Source organism: Saccopteryx leptura, chromosome 3 (assembly GCF_036850995.1).
Source record: "Saccopteryx leptura isolate mSacLep1 chromosome 3, mSacLep1_pri_phased_curated, whole genome shotgun sequence".
In the NCBI taxonomy this organism is placed as follows: Eukaryota; Metazoa; Chordata; class Mammalia; order Chiroptera; family Emballonuridae; genus Saccopteryx; species Saccopteryx leptura.
The window spans coordinates 307,087,853-307,106,427 of record NC_089505.1 but is presented as its reverse complement, the minus strand read 5'-3'; the positions used below and the strand labels follow the sequence as shown (position 1 = coordinate 307,106,427).

Sequence of the window (18,575 nt, the reverse complement as noted above, 5' to 3'; positions counted from 1 at the left end):
GGTGGGACATAATAGTGAAACTAAGAGACATTTATAAGAGTGTGGTGGTTACGGGGGGGAGGGGGGAATGGGAGAGGGATAGGGGGTGGGGAGGGGCACAAAGAAAACAAGATAGAAGGTGACAGAGGACAATCTGACTTTGGGTGGTGGGTATGCAACATAATTGAACGACAAGATAACCTGGACTTGTTATCTTTGAATATATGTATCCTGATTTATTGATGTCACCCCATTAAAAAAATAAAATTATTTAAAAAAAAAAAAAAAAAAAAAACCGATGTAAAAGACGGCTAATCAGTCAAAATGTATGGAGCCTTGTTTAAAGCCTGACTGTGCTAGCAGACAGTCAGGGAAATTTGAGAACTAATTAGGTATTTGTTGATATTCAAATACTGTTGTTATTGTAATTGTTTATAAAAATTACTTTTTAGAGAAAAAGATTGGACTGTTTAGAAATGATATGATATGGTGAATGGGATTTGCTGGGAAGGGCGAATGTGGAAGTGATGTAGGTTGATTTAAGGATAGGGTTTACCAAGGGGTTGATTATCGACTAAAATGTGAGTACAAGCGGTTTATTCTTTCTACCTTTATATTTACATAAAAATTTCCATTAAAAGAGGAAAACGTTTTAGATCATGGGTAGAAGAGTGGAGAAGACAGCAAGCAGGAGAGAGAAGGAGGGATAGTATGGGGCACCTCCTTAGGCTAGCAGGTATGCTAGGTGTTTTCTGATTTACTGAACTTAGTTCTTGCACTAGTCCAGTGAAGTGGTTATGCTTTTTCTGTGCTTGAATGAGGATACTAAGGCGAGAGTAATTTCATGATTTGTTCAAGGTCTTAGAACTAGTACTTGGTAGACCTGGTATAAATACTCCCTGACTGACCCTTTATCCCTTGCTTTTCTTTATTGTTTTCTCTCTCTCTTTCTCTCTCTCTCTCTCTCTCTCTCTCTCACACACACACACACAATCTATAAAAAGAAGGGAAATCCTATATATTGCAACAACATGGATGGACCTTGATTTCATTGTGCTAAGTGAAATAAGTCAGACAGAGAAAGACAAATGCCATATGTTCTCACTTATATGTGGAAGCTAAAGAAACCTAACTCAGAAACAGAGAATGGTGTTTACCAGGGATAGGGAATAATGGAAATTGATGCAAATGGCCAAAAGGTACAAACTTCCAGTTATAAGATGAATAAGTTATGGGATCTAATGCACAGCATGGTGACTATAGTTAACAATATCATACTGTATACTTGAAAGTTACTAAGACAGCAGACCTTAAAAGTTCTTAAGGTTATTATGTTAAGTGATGGAAATTTTAACCAGCCATTTTGTGGTAATCATTTTGTATTATATGTATACATGAAATCATTATATTGTATAACTTAAACTTATACAATGTTATATGTCAATATTATTTCAATAAATCTGGGAAAAAGCAGTAGGAAGAGAGCTTTTAACTATTTGTTTACATTACTTTTCTCTAATTGTTAAGTTCAATGTGTGGATTAGTTTAAGGATAATTATCAAGTTCAAACATCTCCTGTGGTTTTTTGTTAAATCAAACAGTTAATGTGTGATTGTGCTTTAAGATTTTCTTTTGTGAAGTGGCAAAATTAGAATAGTTTACTCTAAAGCTTGAGTTGCTAAGAAATATTTCACCATTCCTAATCAATTATCATCTTGTAGACTTCCCTCTGAAATGTCTTAAACATTTATTATTCAGTGTTGTCCATGAATCATTTACATGATTTTTATTTTTTTATTTTTTTTCATTTTTCCGAAGCTGGAAACGGGGAGGCAGTCAGACAGACTCCCGCATGCGCCTGACCGGGATTCACCCGGCATGCCCACCAGGGGGCAATGCTTTGCCCCTCTGGGGCGTCACTCTGTTGTGTCCAAAGCCATTCTAGCGCCTGAGGCAGAGGCCACAGAGCCATCCCCAGCGCCCGGGCCATCCTTGCTCCAATGGAGCCTCGCTGTGGGAGGGGAAGAGAGAGACAGAGAGGAAGGAGAGGGAGAGGGGTGGAGAAGCAAATGAGCGCCTCTCCTGTGTGCCCTGGCCGGAATCAAACCCAGGACTCCTGCACGCCAGGCCAACGCTCTACCGCTGAGCCAACCGGCCAGGGCCTACATGATTTTTAGTTAGACCTGAAGGTACTTCACAATTTACCATGTATGCATTGTTTTCTATTCTTTGAGTTATTTTTAATTTAATTAATGCACATTTTTGTGCTTGTTTTATGAAATCAGTTTGCTAGTTATTATGGAGGAAACAAAGGAATTTAAGGCATGATCCAGCCTTGCATGAAGATGTTGTTTTATTGAGAAAACATTCAAATAATATAGAATATGAACAGATATTGTGCTGATAACTAGTGAGCAGAGCAGTTGAACACACTGTGAGTTTTCACTGAGGAGGCCATTTGGAGAGCCTGGTCTAAGGTAATTACTTAGACAGATTAGTTCCTGCTGATAGAAAATACTAAGCAAAACTGTGTCCTTTGGGGGAACTTTTGACTGGCAATGTTTTGATTATTAAATTTACATACAGTTGCTTAAGAATCTCAACATCTATGCACCTTTATTCTTAGGAGGCAAAATGTATTTATGCATTTTGAAGGAATAATTAGGATTTACATTGTTTAGCATTGTTTTAAAGAAAATTTTAGCCTGACCTGGGTGGCACAGTGAAACAGTCAACCTGGAAACGCTGAGGTTGCCGGTTCAAAACCTTGGGCTTGCCTGGTCGAGGCACATATGGGAGTTGATGCTTCCTGCTCCTCCCCCCTTCTTTCTCTCTCTCTCTCTCCCCTCTCTATAATGAATAAATAAAATCTAAAAAAAAAAAAATTTTAAATGATTTATTTATCCATGCACTTAAAATATTGTCAGAAATATGTTTTATTCAGTACGAACTTAAAAATTTTCTCTACCCTGTACTGATGTTTGTGACATGTCACATGTCTTGCTAAGAATCGCTCTCTTCACTGAAATCCTTTCATAAAGATGAATGGAGAGATATATAGTCAAAGATAAGCAAAATATCCAAAGAAAAATATGTAATTTATAATTATTACAGGTAAATAGACGTTCATGAAATTTTAGAGTTATATAATTTTTAAAAGGGCAGATATATTTTTTTTAAAAAAAGCTTTGTGCATTCCAAAAAAATAAAAATAGTAGAGTCACATTATTTTTTCTCCTGTGAAATACTCACCACCTAACTCCTCTGGCCCTGTTTGCAGCTCTTTGTATGGCTCTGCTTGTCACTGCTTCTCACTAAATCTCTGCTGCCAGCTGGAGTTAAATGCGCTGCATATCAAACTGTTCCTCTTTATCTCTCTGCTCTACATTCCACCAGCAGTGGCATCTCTTATTTTATTTAATTTCCAATAAATAGCCAAGGGTTTTTTGTTTTGTTTTGTTTTGTTTTTGAGAGAAGAGATACAGACAGGAACAGAGAGAAATGAGATGCATCAGCTTTGTAGTTGTGTTGCTTTAGTTGTTCATTGACTGCTTCTCATACGTGCCTTGACCAGGGGGCTCCAGCCGAGCCAGTGACCCCTTGCTCAAGCCAGTGACCTTGGGATCATGTCTGTGTTCCCATACTCAAGCTGATGAGCCCGTGCTCAAGCTGGGTACCTCAGGGTTTTGAACCTGGGACTTCAGCATCCTAGATTGACACTGTATCCAGTGTACTACCACTGGTCAGGCAGAGTCTTTTTTCTCATTCTCTGTAGTCTCAACTTCTGATCATATTCAACTCTAAATCCTATTTTACTTTTTCATTTATATAGTGTCTGAACCTTCTCATTTCTCTTGTTACAATGGTCAGTTTCCTGGTTCCCATTCTTATCTGATGAGCATATAGTAAGACAAATCTTCAAGCCCAATTCTGTCCCATAATGTAAATGAGAATAATAACATTGAATTAATTATGTTTCCAGTCTTTGAATCATATATCTATAAAATAGAACTTTATGGGAAGAAACCTGCCTCATCAATTCTCTGCTCTGTTTCTCTGCCCATATTTATAACCAAGCATCTATTCTTACCCAACTGGCCCATTCCTGTAGTTCAGCTTACCGTGGTTTTTCCGGGTATATCACATGTAGAGAAGTGGTTTGAATACAGTCCACATCCTTAAATAAATGGTCTAGTATATGTACAGAATTCTGTGGCTTAACTGTACTACCCTAGTAATTCATCTGATACAGTAGGCTTTGTAATTCCCATCATCACCATTTTAAAGTTGGAGAAAGTGAAATTTGGAGAGCAAGTAACATTTCAAAGTCAAACAGACCAAAACTGATTCTGAAGCTGTAAATATGTTTACAGAGTTTTTTATCCTAAGCATATCTTTGTCCTAATTTGCTTTCAGAAGCAAATTTAGGTTTAAGTTTTAACAATATTGCAGTTCATTTTAATTCTTGTGTCTCAAATGATATAGTATAATATAGTGGCAAATGAATATGTCTTTCTAGATGTTTCAAAACATTAATTTGATTGCATGACCTCACAGCTAAAAGCCATTACACTGATTTGGTTTTCTGACTCTGGGAACATAAATATGGAAGGAATTCAGGTTAGTTGCTAAGTTATGCAAACACTGTTACTAAATATTTGCTTTATTTTCATATGGGCTAGGAATGAGTATTAAGATATTCAGCTACTTTCTGTTGCTTGGTAATGTTTATCAAATATGTCCTAATCACATTTCATGTATTACTTTTGTTGTTGCATTTGTATGTTAATTAATATTACCTTGTATATGTTGTAATACTGTGTTGGTATTATATTGTTTTATTTGTATATTATTTTTGAGAATTGTAAGGGCTCAGAAGACCAGGTCTGAATTTTTTAAGGGATTGTTCAAGACTCTTATAATACTAAAAATTATAGCTAAATATAATTTAAACACAAAGCCTGTGTTCCTCAGATTAAGATATTATAAATTGCATTTTTTTTACTATAGTACTAATACATATTTATCCTAGAATTGAAAAGACATGGAATTCAAAAGAAGAAGTTAAAATTAACCTGTGTTTCCTGCATTTAGTTAAAACTATTAAATTTTAGCCTTGCAGTTGTTTTTCCCAACAAATCAAACAGTATCTGGCACAAAGTAGGTCTTATTAAATATATAAAATGAATAAATTAATAGATTAGTATATGAATGATGGATATAGATCCATGTGACTTTTTAAACAAAATTTTAGACGATACTATAGGTATGGTTTTTTAACCTGCATTTTTCCACTTACCAAGATATTCCTAGAAATTACACATATTCAGTGCTCTCCTATCATTTTAAATGATTAAATGACATAAATATTAAAAATGTCATTTCAAGAGCCACATCATATCCAAGCCTATAAAAAGAGATAACATTAACATTTTTTGAATGAGCACAGACCAGTCATTGATACTAACCTGCTTTGAACCTCAGTCCAATCCCCAAATGTCCAAAATGCTCCACAATTGGAGGCAATGCTCCTTCCAGCCCTGTTACCTCATCTCCTTATTTCCTGACCAGTTTCTTCCTGCAAAATTATTCTTCATTTCCCAGCAACATCAAGCTCTTCCATTGTTCAGGCCTCACAACACGCTCTTTTTTCTACCACAAAAGCTCATCCTATACCTCCTTCCTGAGAACACACATGCAGCCTTCCACATCCAAATCAAAGATTTCACTCCTGGATCCTTTGTGGCAGTGATCTTCAGGCATCAGCACAAACCATATAGAGTAAGTCTAGTAAAGATGGAGGGAACTGAAGTTTTAGTTAATTCAGAAAGAAAAAAGGAATATTTAATTTGAGAAAGTAATTGAAACTCTAGACAAAATTATTTCCTTCTTGTCCTATTGACAAGAGTAAATAATCTAAGGTGGCATGCTCTTTTTTCCTCTTCAGGAAACGGTGGCGTTTAATTCTTCTCTTCTGAGGCCCCGTGTGATTGGAGAATGGATTGGCCGAGAAGAGAATGATGCTGACCCATTAGCCGCTGAAATGCTGCAGCCCCCAATTCCGAGGAGCAAAAATGAGCAATGGGAAGGTGAAGACAGCAGCTCCAGCCCTGCAGGAAGGTGAGATGAGATGGCATCTGAGATCCTGAATATTCTACTGCTCACAAAAATTAGGCGATATTTCAAAATGAATATAAAGCAATGAAAAAAAGAAGCATTTGATTTTTTTTATTAAACAATAACATCAGAAAAGCAAATGACAAGTCAAAGAAAGTTGTTCAGTTATGCAAATGAGATACAAAACTAACTTTTATTTCATTGGTGAAAATGCACTATACAAAAGGCTGAAAGCATACTGGAGTATCTACATCTTCCCCGATCCCCTGATTTTTGTGAGCAGTCATTACAGTGTAAAGGGAAAGTAAATCCAAGTGCATGATTTTATTGAAATAACTCATAGCAATTTATATAGAAAATTCTTTTGGACTCCACACAAAATAAAAATTAATTTGTCTTTATTTTTTTAAGTGAGAGAGACAGAGACAGAGGCAGAGAGAGGAACAGATAGGGACAGACAGACAGGAAGGGAAAGAGATGAGAAGAATCAATTCTCTGTTGCGGCAACTTAATTGTTCATTGATTGCTTTTTCATATGTGCCTTGACCAGGGTGCTCCAGCCAAGCTAATGACCCCTTGCTCAAGTCAGCAACCTTGGGCTCAAGCCAGTGGCCTTGGGCTTCAAGCCAGTGACCACTGGATTCCAAGCCAGCAACGTTTGGGCTCAAGCCAGTGACCACGGGGTCATGTCTATGATCCTATGCTCAAGCCAGCGACCCTGCCCTCAAACTTATGAACTCATTCCCAAGCCAGCGACCTCAGGCTTTTGAACCTGAGTCCTCTGAGCTCCAGGCTGATGCTCTATCCACTGCACCACTGCCTAACAGGCTAATTTGTCTGTTTTTTTATTGAGAGTGCTTTCTTTTAGGTTTTGATTTTGATTTTTTTCTTTGCATCTAAGAGATTACCATCTGCTTGCTAATAATACCAAATAGAGAAATAATTTCAGGGATATAAACTCAATTTAGACTTTCTATAGTATTGAGCAGGGAATGGATGACTGTTAATAATTGGAGGTACCTATATCTTTATGAATAATTGTTTTCCAATTTTGGAGGATAGATGTACAGAAGAGGGATTGCTGGGTCACATGGTAGCTCTGTTCTTAATTGTTGGACAAACATTTCTATTGTTTTCTACAGTGGTTGTACCAATATATGTTCCCACCAACAATACAGTACTATCCCCTTTTCTCCACATCTATGCCAACACTTATTGTTGGTTGATTTATTGATAATAGCCGTTCTAATAGATGTAAAGTAGTATCACATTATGGTTTTGATTTTCATTTCCCATATAATAGTAAATGAAGTTGAGCATCTTTTCATATATCTGTATGTCTTCTTAGGAAAAGTGTCAATTCATGTCTTCTCCAATTTTAATTGGATATTTTTTGTTGTTGAGTTGTATGAGTTCTTTATATATATATTTTGGATGTTAGCTCCTTTTTGGAAGTACATTTACAAGTATTTTCTCCCATTCAGCTGGTTGCCTTTCTCTTTTGTTGATGTTTTCATTTGCTGTGCAGAGCTTTTTAGTTTGGTGTAGTCCTTTCATTTATTTTTGCTTTTACTCTTCTTGCCTTTGAGGTCAAGTTCACAAAATCCTCTCTGAGACCAAGGAATATAAAACATAAATCAGCAGACTCATAGACAACAACAATTTGGTGATTACCAGAGAGGAAGGGGTTTGGGGGAGGATGAAGAGGGTAAAAGGGGATCAGATATATGGTGATGGAGGGGAAAAGACTTTAGGTAATGAGCATATAATGCAATATACAGATGACGTATTGTGTAATTGTGTATCTGAAACTTGTGTAATGTTATTAACCAATGTTACCCCAATAAATTTAATTTTAAAATGAATTGAAGAGGAAGGACTTGTGATATACAAGAGACACATAATCAATAGGGAAAAGAAAACTATTAAATGTATAATAGACAATACAAAGCAGTGTTAATGTAGACTATCTATAGAGAGAAACCTTGATTTAGAACCATTTCAGTTTAGTGTTGATAATGATGATTGCATAAAATAATTCACCCTTTCTTTGTTTAATGTTTGAAACTATTATGAATTTAAAAGTCCATCTTCCAGTTTACTCAGACCTATGGTGCTCGATATGGTGACAGGAGATTTGCCTTAAGTTTTCATGTGCTGCAGAAGGGAAATGTTAAGATCATATTTATTTTAAAAAGTATATTTACAATAGCTACTTTTTAAATAATAGAATTGCAATGAGTAAAACTCAAAACAAAAGTGAAAACCTCTCTAAAGACATTGGGATAAAAGAGCACTATATGAAGCATAGTATACATGAGAAAATGGATTTAGATATTCATGATTAGGAATGTGGCAGAATTTAAAACTCTGTGAGTATTACTAGCTGAGCACAATAGAAATCTTTCCTATGCATAGCATAGCCACAGTATCTTTGATATCTTGTATTAAATTTAGCAGCAAGCAATAACTATTTTTTCTCAAGGGGAAACTGTATTTTCTATAGTATAACAACTTTTAGTTTTTTTTATTTTTACTTTGACTTATCAAATGGCTGGAGGGAAAGAAATTCAGATACTCATTAATGTGCTTAGACATATAGAAAATTGATTCTACTTCCATGAGATATGGCTTTTTAATTATTTAAAGAGTTTGAGTGTCCCATATGAACAGATTGAAACCATTTTTAAAAATCCATTTACCTTCTTTTGTGGAATGCCATATTAATTTTACCTGTCAATGAGGGTAATTTTATTTTTAATATCAGGCATATGAAACCTAATAGACCTTTATTTTTATTCATTGCTAGATCTTCAGTTCTTAAAGGTAAAATAAAGAAATTTGACTTTCTTTTAATTATAATAATAATCGAGCTATTTATTGCAAATGCTAGTGTTTCTACTTTCTTCCTTGCTTCAGAGAGCTTTTATTTCCTCTTGAATACCCACTAAAGGGAATCTTTCCTGCAATCCTACTTCAGTCCCTTACCCAGAAAAACTTAACCCATAAAGACCTCTCTCAAATATTTGTTTAGTATTTTTTCAGTTTTGTTTTTCTCTTTCTTTAAATTATGAGTTGGGGTATTACCTATGAAAAGAAGAAAGTGGTAAAATCCTTCCTTGTAGCACTGAAAGAACCATATATATCTGAACTAAATTTAAAGAATAGCAATAAACTATAGATTAGAAACGATATCTCTTCCCATCTCTAATAGAAAACAGGATTTCTCAATTTCTACCAGCTCTCACATAGCCTTAGATTTGGTTTGGATGAATAATAATGGATGAGAACAAATTTTTAAATGATGCTATATTTTGTAACTATAGTATTAGCTTTTGTCCTTAAATAGTAGTGAACTTGTACTATGACAAACATTCACAGACTACATGGTATTCTACTCCTGAAATAAAAGACTTAATTTTCTTTTCTTTTTTTTTTTTTAATTTTATTTTTTTGTTGGGGCGACATCAATAAATCAAGATACATATATTCAAAGATAACAAGTCCAGGTTATCTTGTCTTTCAATTATGTTGCATACCCATCACCCAAAGTCAGATTCTTCTCTGTCACCTTCTATCTAGTTTTCTTTGTGCCCCTCCCCCTCCCCCTTTCCCTCTCCCTTTCCCCCCTCCCCCCGTAACCACCACACTCTTATCAAAAGACTTAATTTTCAAAGATGACTTCTTCCATTTTTCTCTCCCCCACTGGAACTGACACATTATTTTTGCCAATAAATATCTGTTGTACAAGTGAAGAAGGCACACAGAAAGCTTTCAGTAGATTCTGTTAAATGAAGCTTATTTATAAGGATTGCTTGTTGTCTGTCTTAACTTTTTGCCCCTTTTCCTATATTGGTCTTTCCTGTTGTTCAATACTCAATCTTATTTGAATGGCTATTACAACATTCCTTCTTTGGTACATAGCCAACTTTTCCTTTCATTCAGAATAATATATACTCAATAGGCTAAACTTTCACCTTCAGATTAGAGAGGATTGAATAAAAGGCATAGTGAATGTTAAAAGTCTTACTGATAAAAAATTACCGCCAAATTTTTTTCCTGGAAGTTTTTTTTTTTTTTTTTTTTTTGTAAAAAGTGGTGTACCTTATGTAAACTTTTTTATAGGTTCTACAATACAGCATTGTATGAAAAGGTTCAATAACTTTAGTACATCTTGCCATTACTTGAAGGGTTAAGTGCTACTTCTAACAAAGGCAATTATCAGGGCAATATGGAGAAACTATTAGAATGAGACAAAAGATACTGACATGGAGTCCGTGACCCCTAGACGGTTTCTGGATGGACTCAAGAGATCTGAGAGTCTCTTGAAATTATGTGCGAAATGTTGTGTGTATGTGTATATAGGCATTTTCCTGCCACATCTTCATAGTTACCCAAAGTGGTCTAAAATTAAGATAATTTAAGAAAAAAATTAAAGCATCTGAGTTACAAAAGAAAGAGGTGTTCATAAAATAAAAAGGTGAATAGATTGGGGACTAATTGGAAGTTTTCCATGATTTTCAGATAATACTAATTGTCATGAATTGCTATGGCTGATCTAGCCATTTAGGGTTAAAACATATATGTTCATTGCACACTTAGAGTTATTAAGGATAATTATAAATTTATAATATAAATTAAACAAAAATTAAGTTTTGTAAAACTATGCAATTCTGTTTTAAACCATCTTAATCAGACTTTGCAATAGCTGGGTAATGGAGTTCCTAAAATTGCTGGCTGAATCATAATGTGATATTGTAAATAGGCTTAGCAAGGCTTGAAAGCCTAATGAAGTGTCTCTAAGTTGAACCACTTTATTAAAATAAGAACAATATCAATAAATTACATAGATCTGCTGAATTGGCTTTGTTTGTTAAGTGAGCATTGTTATTAGGTGGTAAATATGCCATAAAATGAGTAGAAAATCTTACAACGTAGAAAAATATATATTATTAAAATAAAAGTCAAAATAATTTCCCGTTAAGATGTTTCCTTGTTCATTAAAACTCATAATTGTTTTATCTATATCTGTAAACAAAGACAGGAAATGTTTCCCTCTTTTTAGAGTTCCCTTTAGTTTCAGCAAAAGTAAAAAAACTCAACAAATGAATATAAAAATGTAAGCCATAAAATCAGGTAATGATAAGTAGTATGATAGGAAATAAATCAGAATAAGAAGGAAGAAAATGGATGGAGGGTACTGTTTAAGAAATCCAAAAACAAAGAACCTTAATTATATCAAAATTTTACCATTTAGACATAGTAGAAATATGTTACATATAGCAGAGACTAAATCAAACATTAATTTAGGAATACTCTAACATGTAAATTTTGAGCATAAAGAATGTTGGTTAATCAAAAATCAGTCTACCAAAGGAATCAAAAGAACATAGCCTTAGAAATATCTAAAACATACAAAAATTATGCCTTACGACTCACATATTTCTCTTTACACCAAAAAAAGTATGTAACTAAATTATACATTTATATCACTGTTAATGAGGTCATTTTTATATGTTCAAAACATGGACCTATAGACTCATAGATGGACTCTTAATTGAACAGACAACATTTGGGACTTAATTAGTGGTTAAGTCTCATAGTCTAGCACTATTTTCATAACCAAGCCACATATTTTAATGAGACTGATGAAAACAATTGCTTCAACCCTCATGAAACAGTCTTGGTCATTGTTGGCTCATGGACAGGAGTTACACATTTGTAACCTGCCATTTGTTCCTTGTCATTCACATTCTGGTCTCCATGTTTGTCCTCCTATTTCACTGTCAGTCGTCTTGTGTCCCTGGATTGTCATCCTTCTCAAGATGGAAGGTTCCTATACATCCACTTAAATTAATTCTTCTTTTATTTAATGTGTTTTAAAAATGAGGTTAAAAAAAGAAAAATGAATTTGTTAAATATGTATTTATGGAGTGTCAATGTCAACACAGGTACTGTCCTAAATACTGGGTGAGATTAGCCTGAAAAAAAGAAAAGAAAAAGAAAATCCTAAATTTAAAGTACTTCCTTGAAATGAGGAGAATGACAAGAAAATGTGTCTTATTTCTGCAGCAAAGTTCAAACAGTGCCTTGCATATAGCAAGCACTTAATAAATGTCTGCTAAATTGACTATAAAACATCACATTTAGACATGTAAACAAAAGACAGAGATTTCATACATAAATAAAAAACACAGCAACTAAGGTAAAACTTTATGATCTCTTCAACAATGTTGGCCTTACTGCAAAGAGAACGCATTAATTTCTGACTAGAGTCAAGAGAAAGGGTTTAGAGTCTGCCTACTAAGCTGTGATGGAACTAAAACAAGCTTAGGATACAGTTCAAAAGAGGAATCATGCAGTTTTCCACCCAAAGAGAGCATATGGGGTCAGACAAATTGAATACTTACTAACCTGTATTCAGAAGCAGAATGTAAAACTAAATAGATCAAGGTCGAGTACGTGGTGAAGCATGGAGTCAGGAAGAGGAGGGCAGCTGGTCAGAATGCAGGCACGTGGAGAGGTGGGCACATTGAGGAAGGGACATTGAGGCCCTTTAAACTGTCCCTTTTCATCTGATCTTAGTTTAAAAGTTACCCTTTTAAATCCAAGCAAAATGGATTCCTAGAATGTATTAACACCACATTGTAATACTAACTGCTATTCTTTTTCATGTGGCCAAAGGCCTCTTCTGGTTCTTTTTAATTTTTTTTAATTTAAATATTATTTTTCAATTAGTTTACATTCAATATAATTTTTTATTAGTTTCAGGTGTACAGACATCCATATACTATCACAGTGATTATATTTCCAGTATCCTTGCCTCCCCACCCCCAACGTAGATATTGCAATATTATTGACTATATTCCCTGTGTTGTACATATTTTTGGGATGTTACTGCTCAAGAAGAAATATGTAACTGTTTAGAATGCTTCCCACATGCCTGACCTGTAGTGCCACAGTGAATAAAGCATCGACCTGAAACGCTGAGATCGCTGGTTCAAAATCCTTGGCTTGCCTGGTCAAGGCACATATGGGAGTTTATGCTTCCTGCTCCTCCCCCTCTCCTCTTTTTTTTCTCTATCTCCTCTCTAAAATGAATAAATAAAGTCTTAAAAATAATTTTTTTTTAAAAAAGAATGCTTCTCACTGTGTTCTTTGAACATGTAATGATATTAGTTACCACTCTAGACTGCTTTGTGTGCTTTCTATAATCATAACCCTTTTCATCCTCATGAAAACATTATTATTATCCCCATTTTAAGAATGAGAAAACCTGTCCCATGACTGGATGGCTATTAAGTAGCAGAGCCAGGCTGTCTTGCTTTAAATTCTGTGCCCTTAAATGCTTTGCTATAAAGCTGCTTTGCTATGCAGCTTTTCTTCAGGGAGAAGTTCTAAGAATCTCATATTAATTAAGATTTAGGTTCAACATCTGGATAAGGGCGGGCCCAGAATGCTAAGTGCTCTTACAACACCCTACACCTATCTCTCCCCACCTCCCCACCACTTGTTTGCCTTAAGACCCTGCTTCCTGCCTGACCTGTGGTGGCGCAGTGGATAAAGTGTCGACCTGGAAATGTTGAGGTCGCCAGTTCGAAACCCTGGGTTTGCCTGGTCAAGGCACATATGGGAGTTGATGCTTCCAGCTCCTCCCCCCCTTCTCTCTCTCTGTCTCTCCTCTCTCTCTCTCTCTGTTTCTCCCTCTCCTCTCTACAATGAATAAATTTAAAAAAAAAGACCCTGCTTCCTTGTAGCGGAGTGCTGTGAACTCTCTAATGATGCAGTTTCCACTTCTACAATCCACAGTTATTTCTCTTTCAAAGCAATATGTATATTTTTTCTCATAATCAAAACTAATGGAGCTAAAGTTATAAATGAGTATTATTACTTTAAAATACTTTCACTTCAGTCAAATAATGTAGATGTAAATTCCACTTAGTGTGTTAGATCTGTCAGCTAAGAAATCTAAATTAAAAATTATTTGGATTTGCTTTATTCATTTACTTCTTAATGAATATATTGGTCAAGAAAGACTTTTGAATTGTTATTTATTATTTCTCAGTTTAAAAGACACATGATGAAATTATTCAGAAGACAGATGCCATGACAAGAAATTGGGTCTCCATCAATTTGCAAGTGAATATTTTATGTTTTATCTCTACAATTAAAGTATGAAAATATTTTTCTTTATTTGAATTTGAATCATCCTGATAGTTACTGAAATAAAGACAAGTATTTCAACAGGGAAACCCTTTCTCAGCAGCAATTCTTGTTTAAGTTGGGAAATCAAGTTAGGACGAAGGCTTAAGTGGAAATAAGTATTGTTGACAAGAGAATGCATTTATTATAATTGTTCTTATTTTTCCCTTTAACTTTTCACTTTGAAAAATATCAAACTACAGACAATTTAAGAGTGTTCATATCAATGTTCACCAATTAAAATTTTGACTTTGTTTTATCTATGTCTGGTAACAGATCCATCTGTTCTATTTTATTCTACAGCATTTCTTTCTTTTTTTTTCTGAACCACCTGAAAATAAGTTATAGATATTATATTATATTAATTTCTTAATTATTTAACATTCACTCCCTGAGAATTGAATTTTCTTATACAACTATAATATCATTAACGTACCAAAACATTTAACGACACCATACAATTTTCTAATATAGAGTCTATACTCAAATTTCTCTAATTTTTCCAGTAAAGTCTTCTATGAGTTTTTGTGTTTTGTTTTTGTATATTTTTTATCCATTATCCACTTATGTGTGGCATTAAGTTGTATTTAGTCTTCTATAATCTAAAAGAGTCTTCTACCTTTGTTTTCTTTCCTAACATTGATATCCTTGTAAACTACAAGCAATTGTTTTAAAATCTGAATAGGTCTGATTGTTCCTGATCATTAAATTCAGGCAAAATATTTTTGGCAAGAATTCTACATAGGTTGTATTGCGTACTTCCTCATTTTACCATATCTAGTGGTTTATAATGTCAGTTTATCCCATTATTGGTGATGCTGAGTTTATTTGCTAAGTTAAAGCCATATCCACTAGATTTCTTCATTGTAAAGGTATCATTTGTTTTTTGTAATTAAATAGTTATTAGTCATCTCTGCTTTGGAAAAGATGGATGGCACAGACTCTTTCAGCTCCTCCCCCTTAAATACAACTATAAACCTTGAAAACAATGCAAGAGGTGGCCAAAGGAGCTTTTATGCTGCGAAAGTGTAAAAAGGAAAATGAATTTGTTAGAAACCTCACAATAGTGGCAGGCAATTTATGATCTCCCAGGCCTGGGATTTCCCAATCCCAGACTAGCAAGAGGAGAGGGTGGCCCTGAGAAGTTAATTTCTGCCCCTAACCACATCAGGAGAGGCCAGCTGGATGGCCAGGCAGTTGACTGAGAGACCTACTCACAGTAAGTAGTCAGAGCAATGCTGTCCTTTCCTGCCAGACATGAGACTCCTCTTCCCCACTGAGGACACCAGGCAGTTCAGTACCTTTTACTTGACAAAAAAGATGCCTATGAGAAGGATCCCTCCACAACAAAGTTTGTCATGGGAATCCTTTCCATCCCCACAGTCAGACACTCCCTTCGTCAACCTGAAGGCAGCAGGAGCACAACCTGGAGATGCTCCCTTGGCTCTCTCAGCCAACACCGTGGGTACTGTGGGAGCCACAGCAACACGGACAGACTGAGCAGGCTGAAACAGCACTGCAAGAGTTCTGTAAAGTGAACTATCATTGGTATCACAAGTTACACAAGTCGGCCAGGTGACAGCTTTCTAAAATAAAAAGTGTAAATAAGCCCTAGAACTCCTAACATAATAGCCAAGTTGTGCAGGCTACAATAAAAATTCACCAGTTATATAGCAAGAACCAGGAAAATTAGACCTGAAATGAAAGAAGATAGTCAACTAATGCCAACATTAAGATGAATCAGATGATGAAATTATCTGGCAAAGAATTTAAATTCACCTGTTTCCTAAAATAGAGTCAAAGACAAAGTGACATCATTCTTACCACACATTAGGTTAAAATATGTGATTTACTCTCTTCAGTGAACATGCAACTCTCATAATTGTCTCTGATAGTGAGAAAACCCTTAGCTTTCCTACTTTATAACTTTGAATTTCATGTTGGATTTCTCCCGTTAAATCCACTAACTAATCCTGCTTACAAAACAAGCAACCATCATAAAAATCTTTCAACAAGCAATTACAAGTTTCCTAAACAAATAAGAACAGAAAATATCAACAAATAGAAATATTGAAAAAAGAACCAAATGAAAATTATGTAACTGAAAAAGTATTTAAAAGGGATGAAAACCTGTTGAATGGACCCTATAATAGATTGAAGGTGACAGAGGATAGAATTTTTAATGTGAGGACATATCCATAGAATTTATCCAAAATGAACAATAGAGAGAAAATAGATTAAAAAATATGTATATACCAAATCAAAATTTCAGCAAGTTATTTTGTGGGTATCAACTAACTGATTCTAAAGTTTGTATAGGAAGGCAAAAGACCCAGAATAGTGAATAAATTATTGAAAGAGAAGAGCAAAATTGGAGAATTGATACTACCTGACTTTAAGACTTACTACAAATCTACAGTAATCAAGACAGTGCAAAGTCCCGGGCCTGTTGGCTTAGTAGTAGAGTGTCAGCCCGATGTGTGAGTGTCCCAGGTTCGATTCCTGGTCAGGGCACACAGGAGAAGTGCTTCTCTACCCCTCTCTCTCTCTCTCACATCTCTCTCTCTCTCTCTCTGTTCCCCTCCTGTAGCCATGGTTTGATTGATGTGAGTTGGTCACAGGCACTAAGGATGGCTGCAAGGCCTTCATTTCAGGCACTAAGAAGAGCTCGATTGCTGAGCCGCAGAGCAGCAGCCCCATATGGGCAGAGAAGCAGCCCTGATGGGCAGAACATCGCCCCCTAGTGGGCTCACCAGGTGGATTCCAGTTGGAGTACATGCGAAGTCTGTCTCTCTGCCTCTTGTCCTCTCACTGAATAGAAAAAAAAAAAAGATAAGACAGTGCATATTGGCAAAAGAATAGACAATGGAACAAGATAGAGAGCTCACAGATAGCCCATAAATATTGTAAACTAATCTTTGACAAAGGGGCCAAGGCAATCCAATGGAGCAAAGGTAGCCTTTTCAAAAAAAAAAAAAAAAAAAAAAAAAAAAAAAATATATATATATATATATATATATATATGGTGCTGGAATAACTGTACATCCACATGTAAAAAAAAAGAGTCTAGACAGAATTCTTATACCCTTCACAAAACTTAGCTAAATGTATCATAGACCTAAATGTAAAATAAGAAACTATAATGCTCCTAGAAGATAACAAGATAAAACCTATATGACCTTAGATACAACACCAGAGGCACAATCCATGAAAGCAATATTTCATAAACTGGGCTTAATTAAAATGAAAAGCTTTCGCTTCATACCCACTTGAGAAATGGGCTACCTATGGATGTCTAAGAAAGAAGACAGAATCTATATCCTCAGGGAAATTTTCACTAATATGTCCATAAATTTGTATAGCAAATAAATCGAATGAAATACGTTTGTCGATTTTCTTTACTTAACCACAGCTAATGCATGATGTTCTCATCATTGAAAGTTAACACTTACATATCTCTTCAGTTTAAAGGTGGAACCCAAGACTAAGGGATTAAAACAGCAGCAACAGCAGCATAAGAAACTTCTGGCAGCAATGCTCTCTCAAGATTCTTTTGAGTCTGTTCACAGCCCTACCCCATCTGTAACAGAAGAAGATATTGATAATGAAGATGATGCAATGGAATTGCTGGGTAATTTTAAAAATTAAGCATTTCTCTTTTTCTTCTTCTGTGGCCTTGTAAGAAAGTGTAGAGATTAAGAGATTTTAAAATGTTTGAATAGTTTTGTCCTGGGGGAAGAAAGCGTTTAACGCTTATTTTATTTATGTTAGACTTTTATGAAGTTGCATCTAAGTACTAAGTTAAAATCAGTTTAGCATGTGAACTACTAGACTGTATTTTGTGCTTTGTATATGCAGCTCCTTGCCTTCTGACTATCTCGTCAAGCTTTATTCTGTGTGCAACTGTGATAAAGATTCAAGTCTGTTTGCTTTATTCTCTGAGTATTTGCCTTGATCACATTTTTGGTCTATATAACATGTATCTAAATTACATATTGCAATCCTCATCCCAAGATGTTATTTCAAGGATGTTTCATAAAAATAGAGTAAAATTTAAAGAGGTTAAAAGTCAATGAATGTTTTATGTCTTCACTTAATAACAGGCAAGTTTGTAAAGATTTCCAGGTTTTTTTGTTCTTGTTTTTTTTTGTTTTTTTTTACAGGGCCATTACTTTCGTAAAAATGTTATTAATGTTGTATATGTAGGAAATCCTTTTATATCTGTTTATGAAGTAAATGTATGTTTCTGTGTCATCAGAAATATTTTCATAGTAACT

The 18,575-nt window shown here is 34.9% G+C and overlaps 1 protein-coding gene across 1 annotated transcript in view; it reads left to right on the top strand.

Moving 5' to 3' along the window:
• The window catches only part of C3H8orf34 (chromosome 3 C8orf34 homolog), a 129,582-nt gene extending 111,636 nt beyond the window's left edge, over positions 1-17,946 (top strand). The window contains 2 exon segments of the mRNA XM_066372442.1: positions 5,927-6,099; positions 17,763-17,946. Coding sequence (XP_066228539.1) covers positions 5,927-6,099; positions 17,763-17,946 — 357 coding nt within the window.
• Positions 17,947-18,575: the final 629 nt, after the last annotated feature.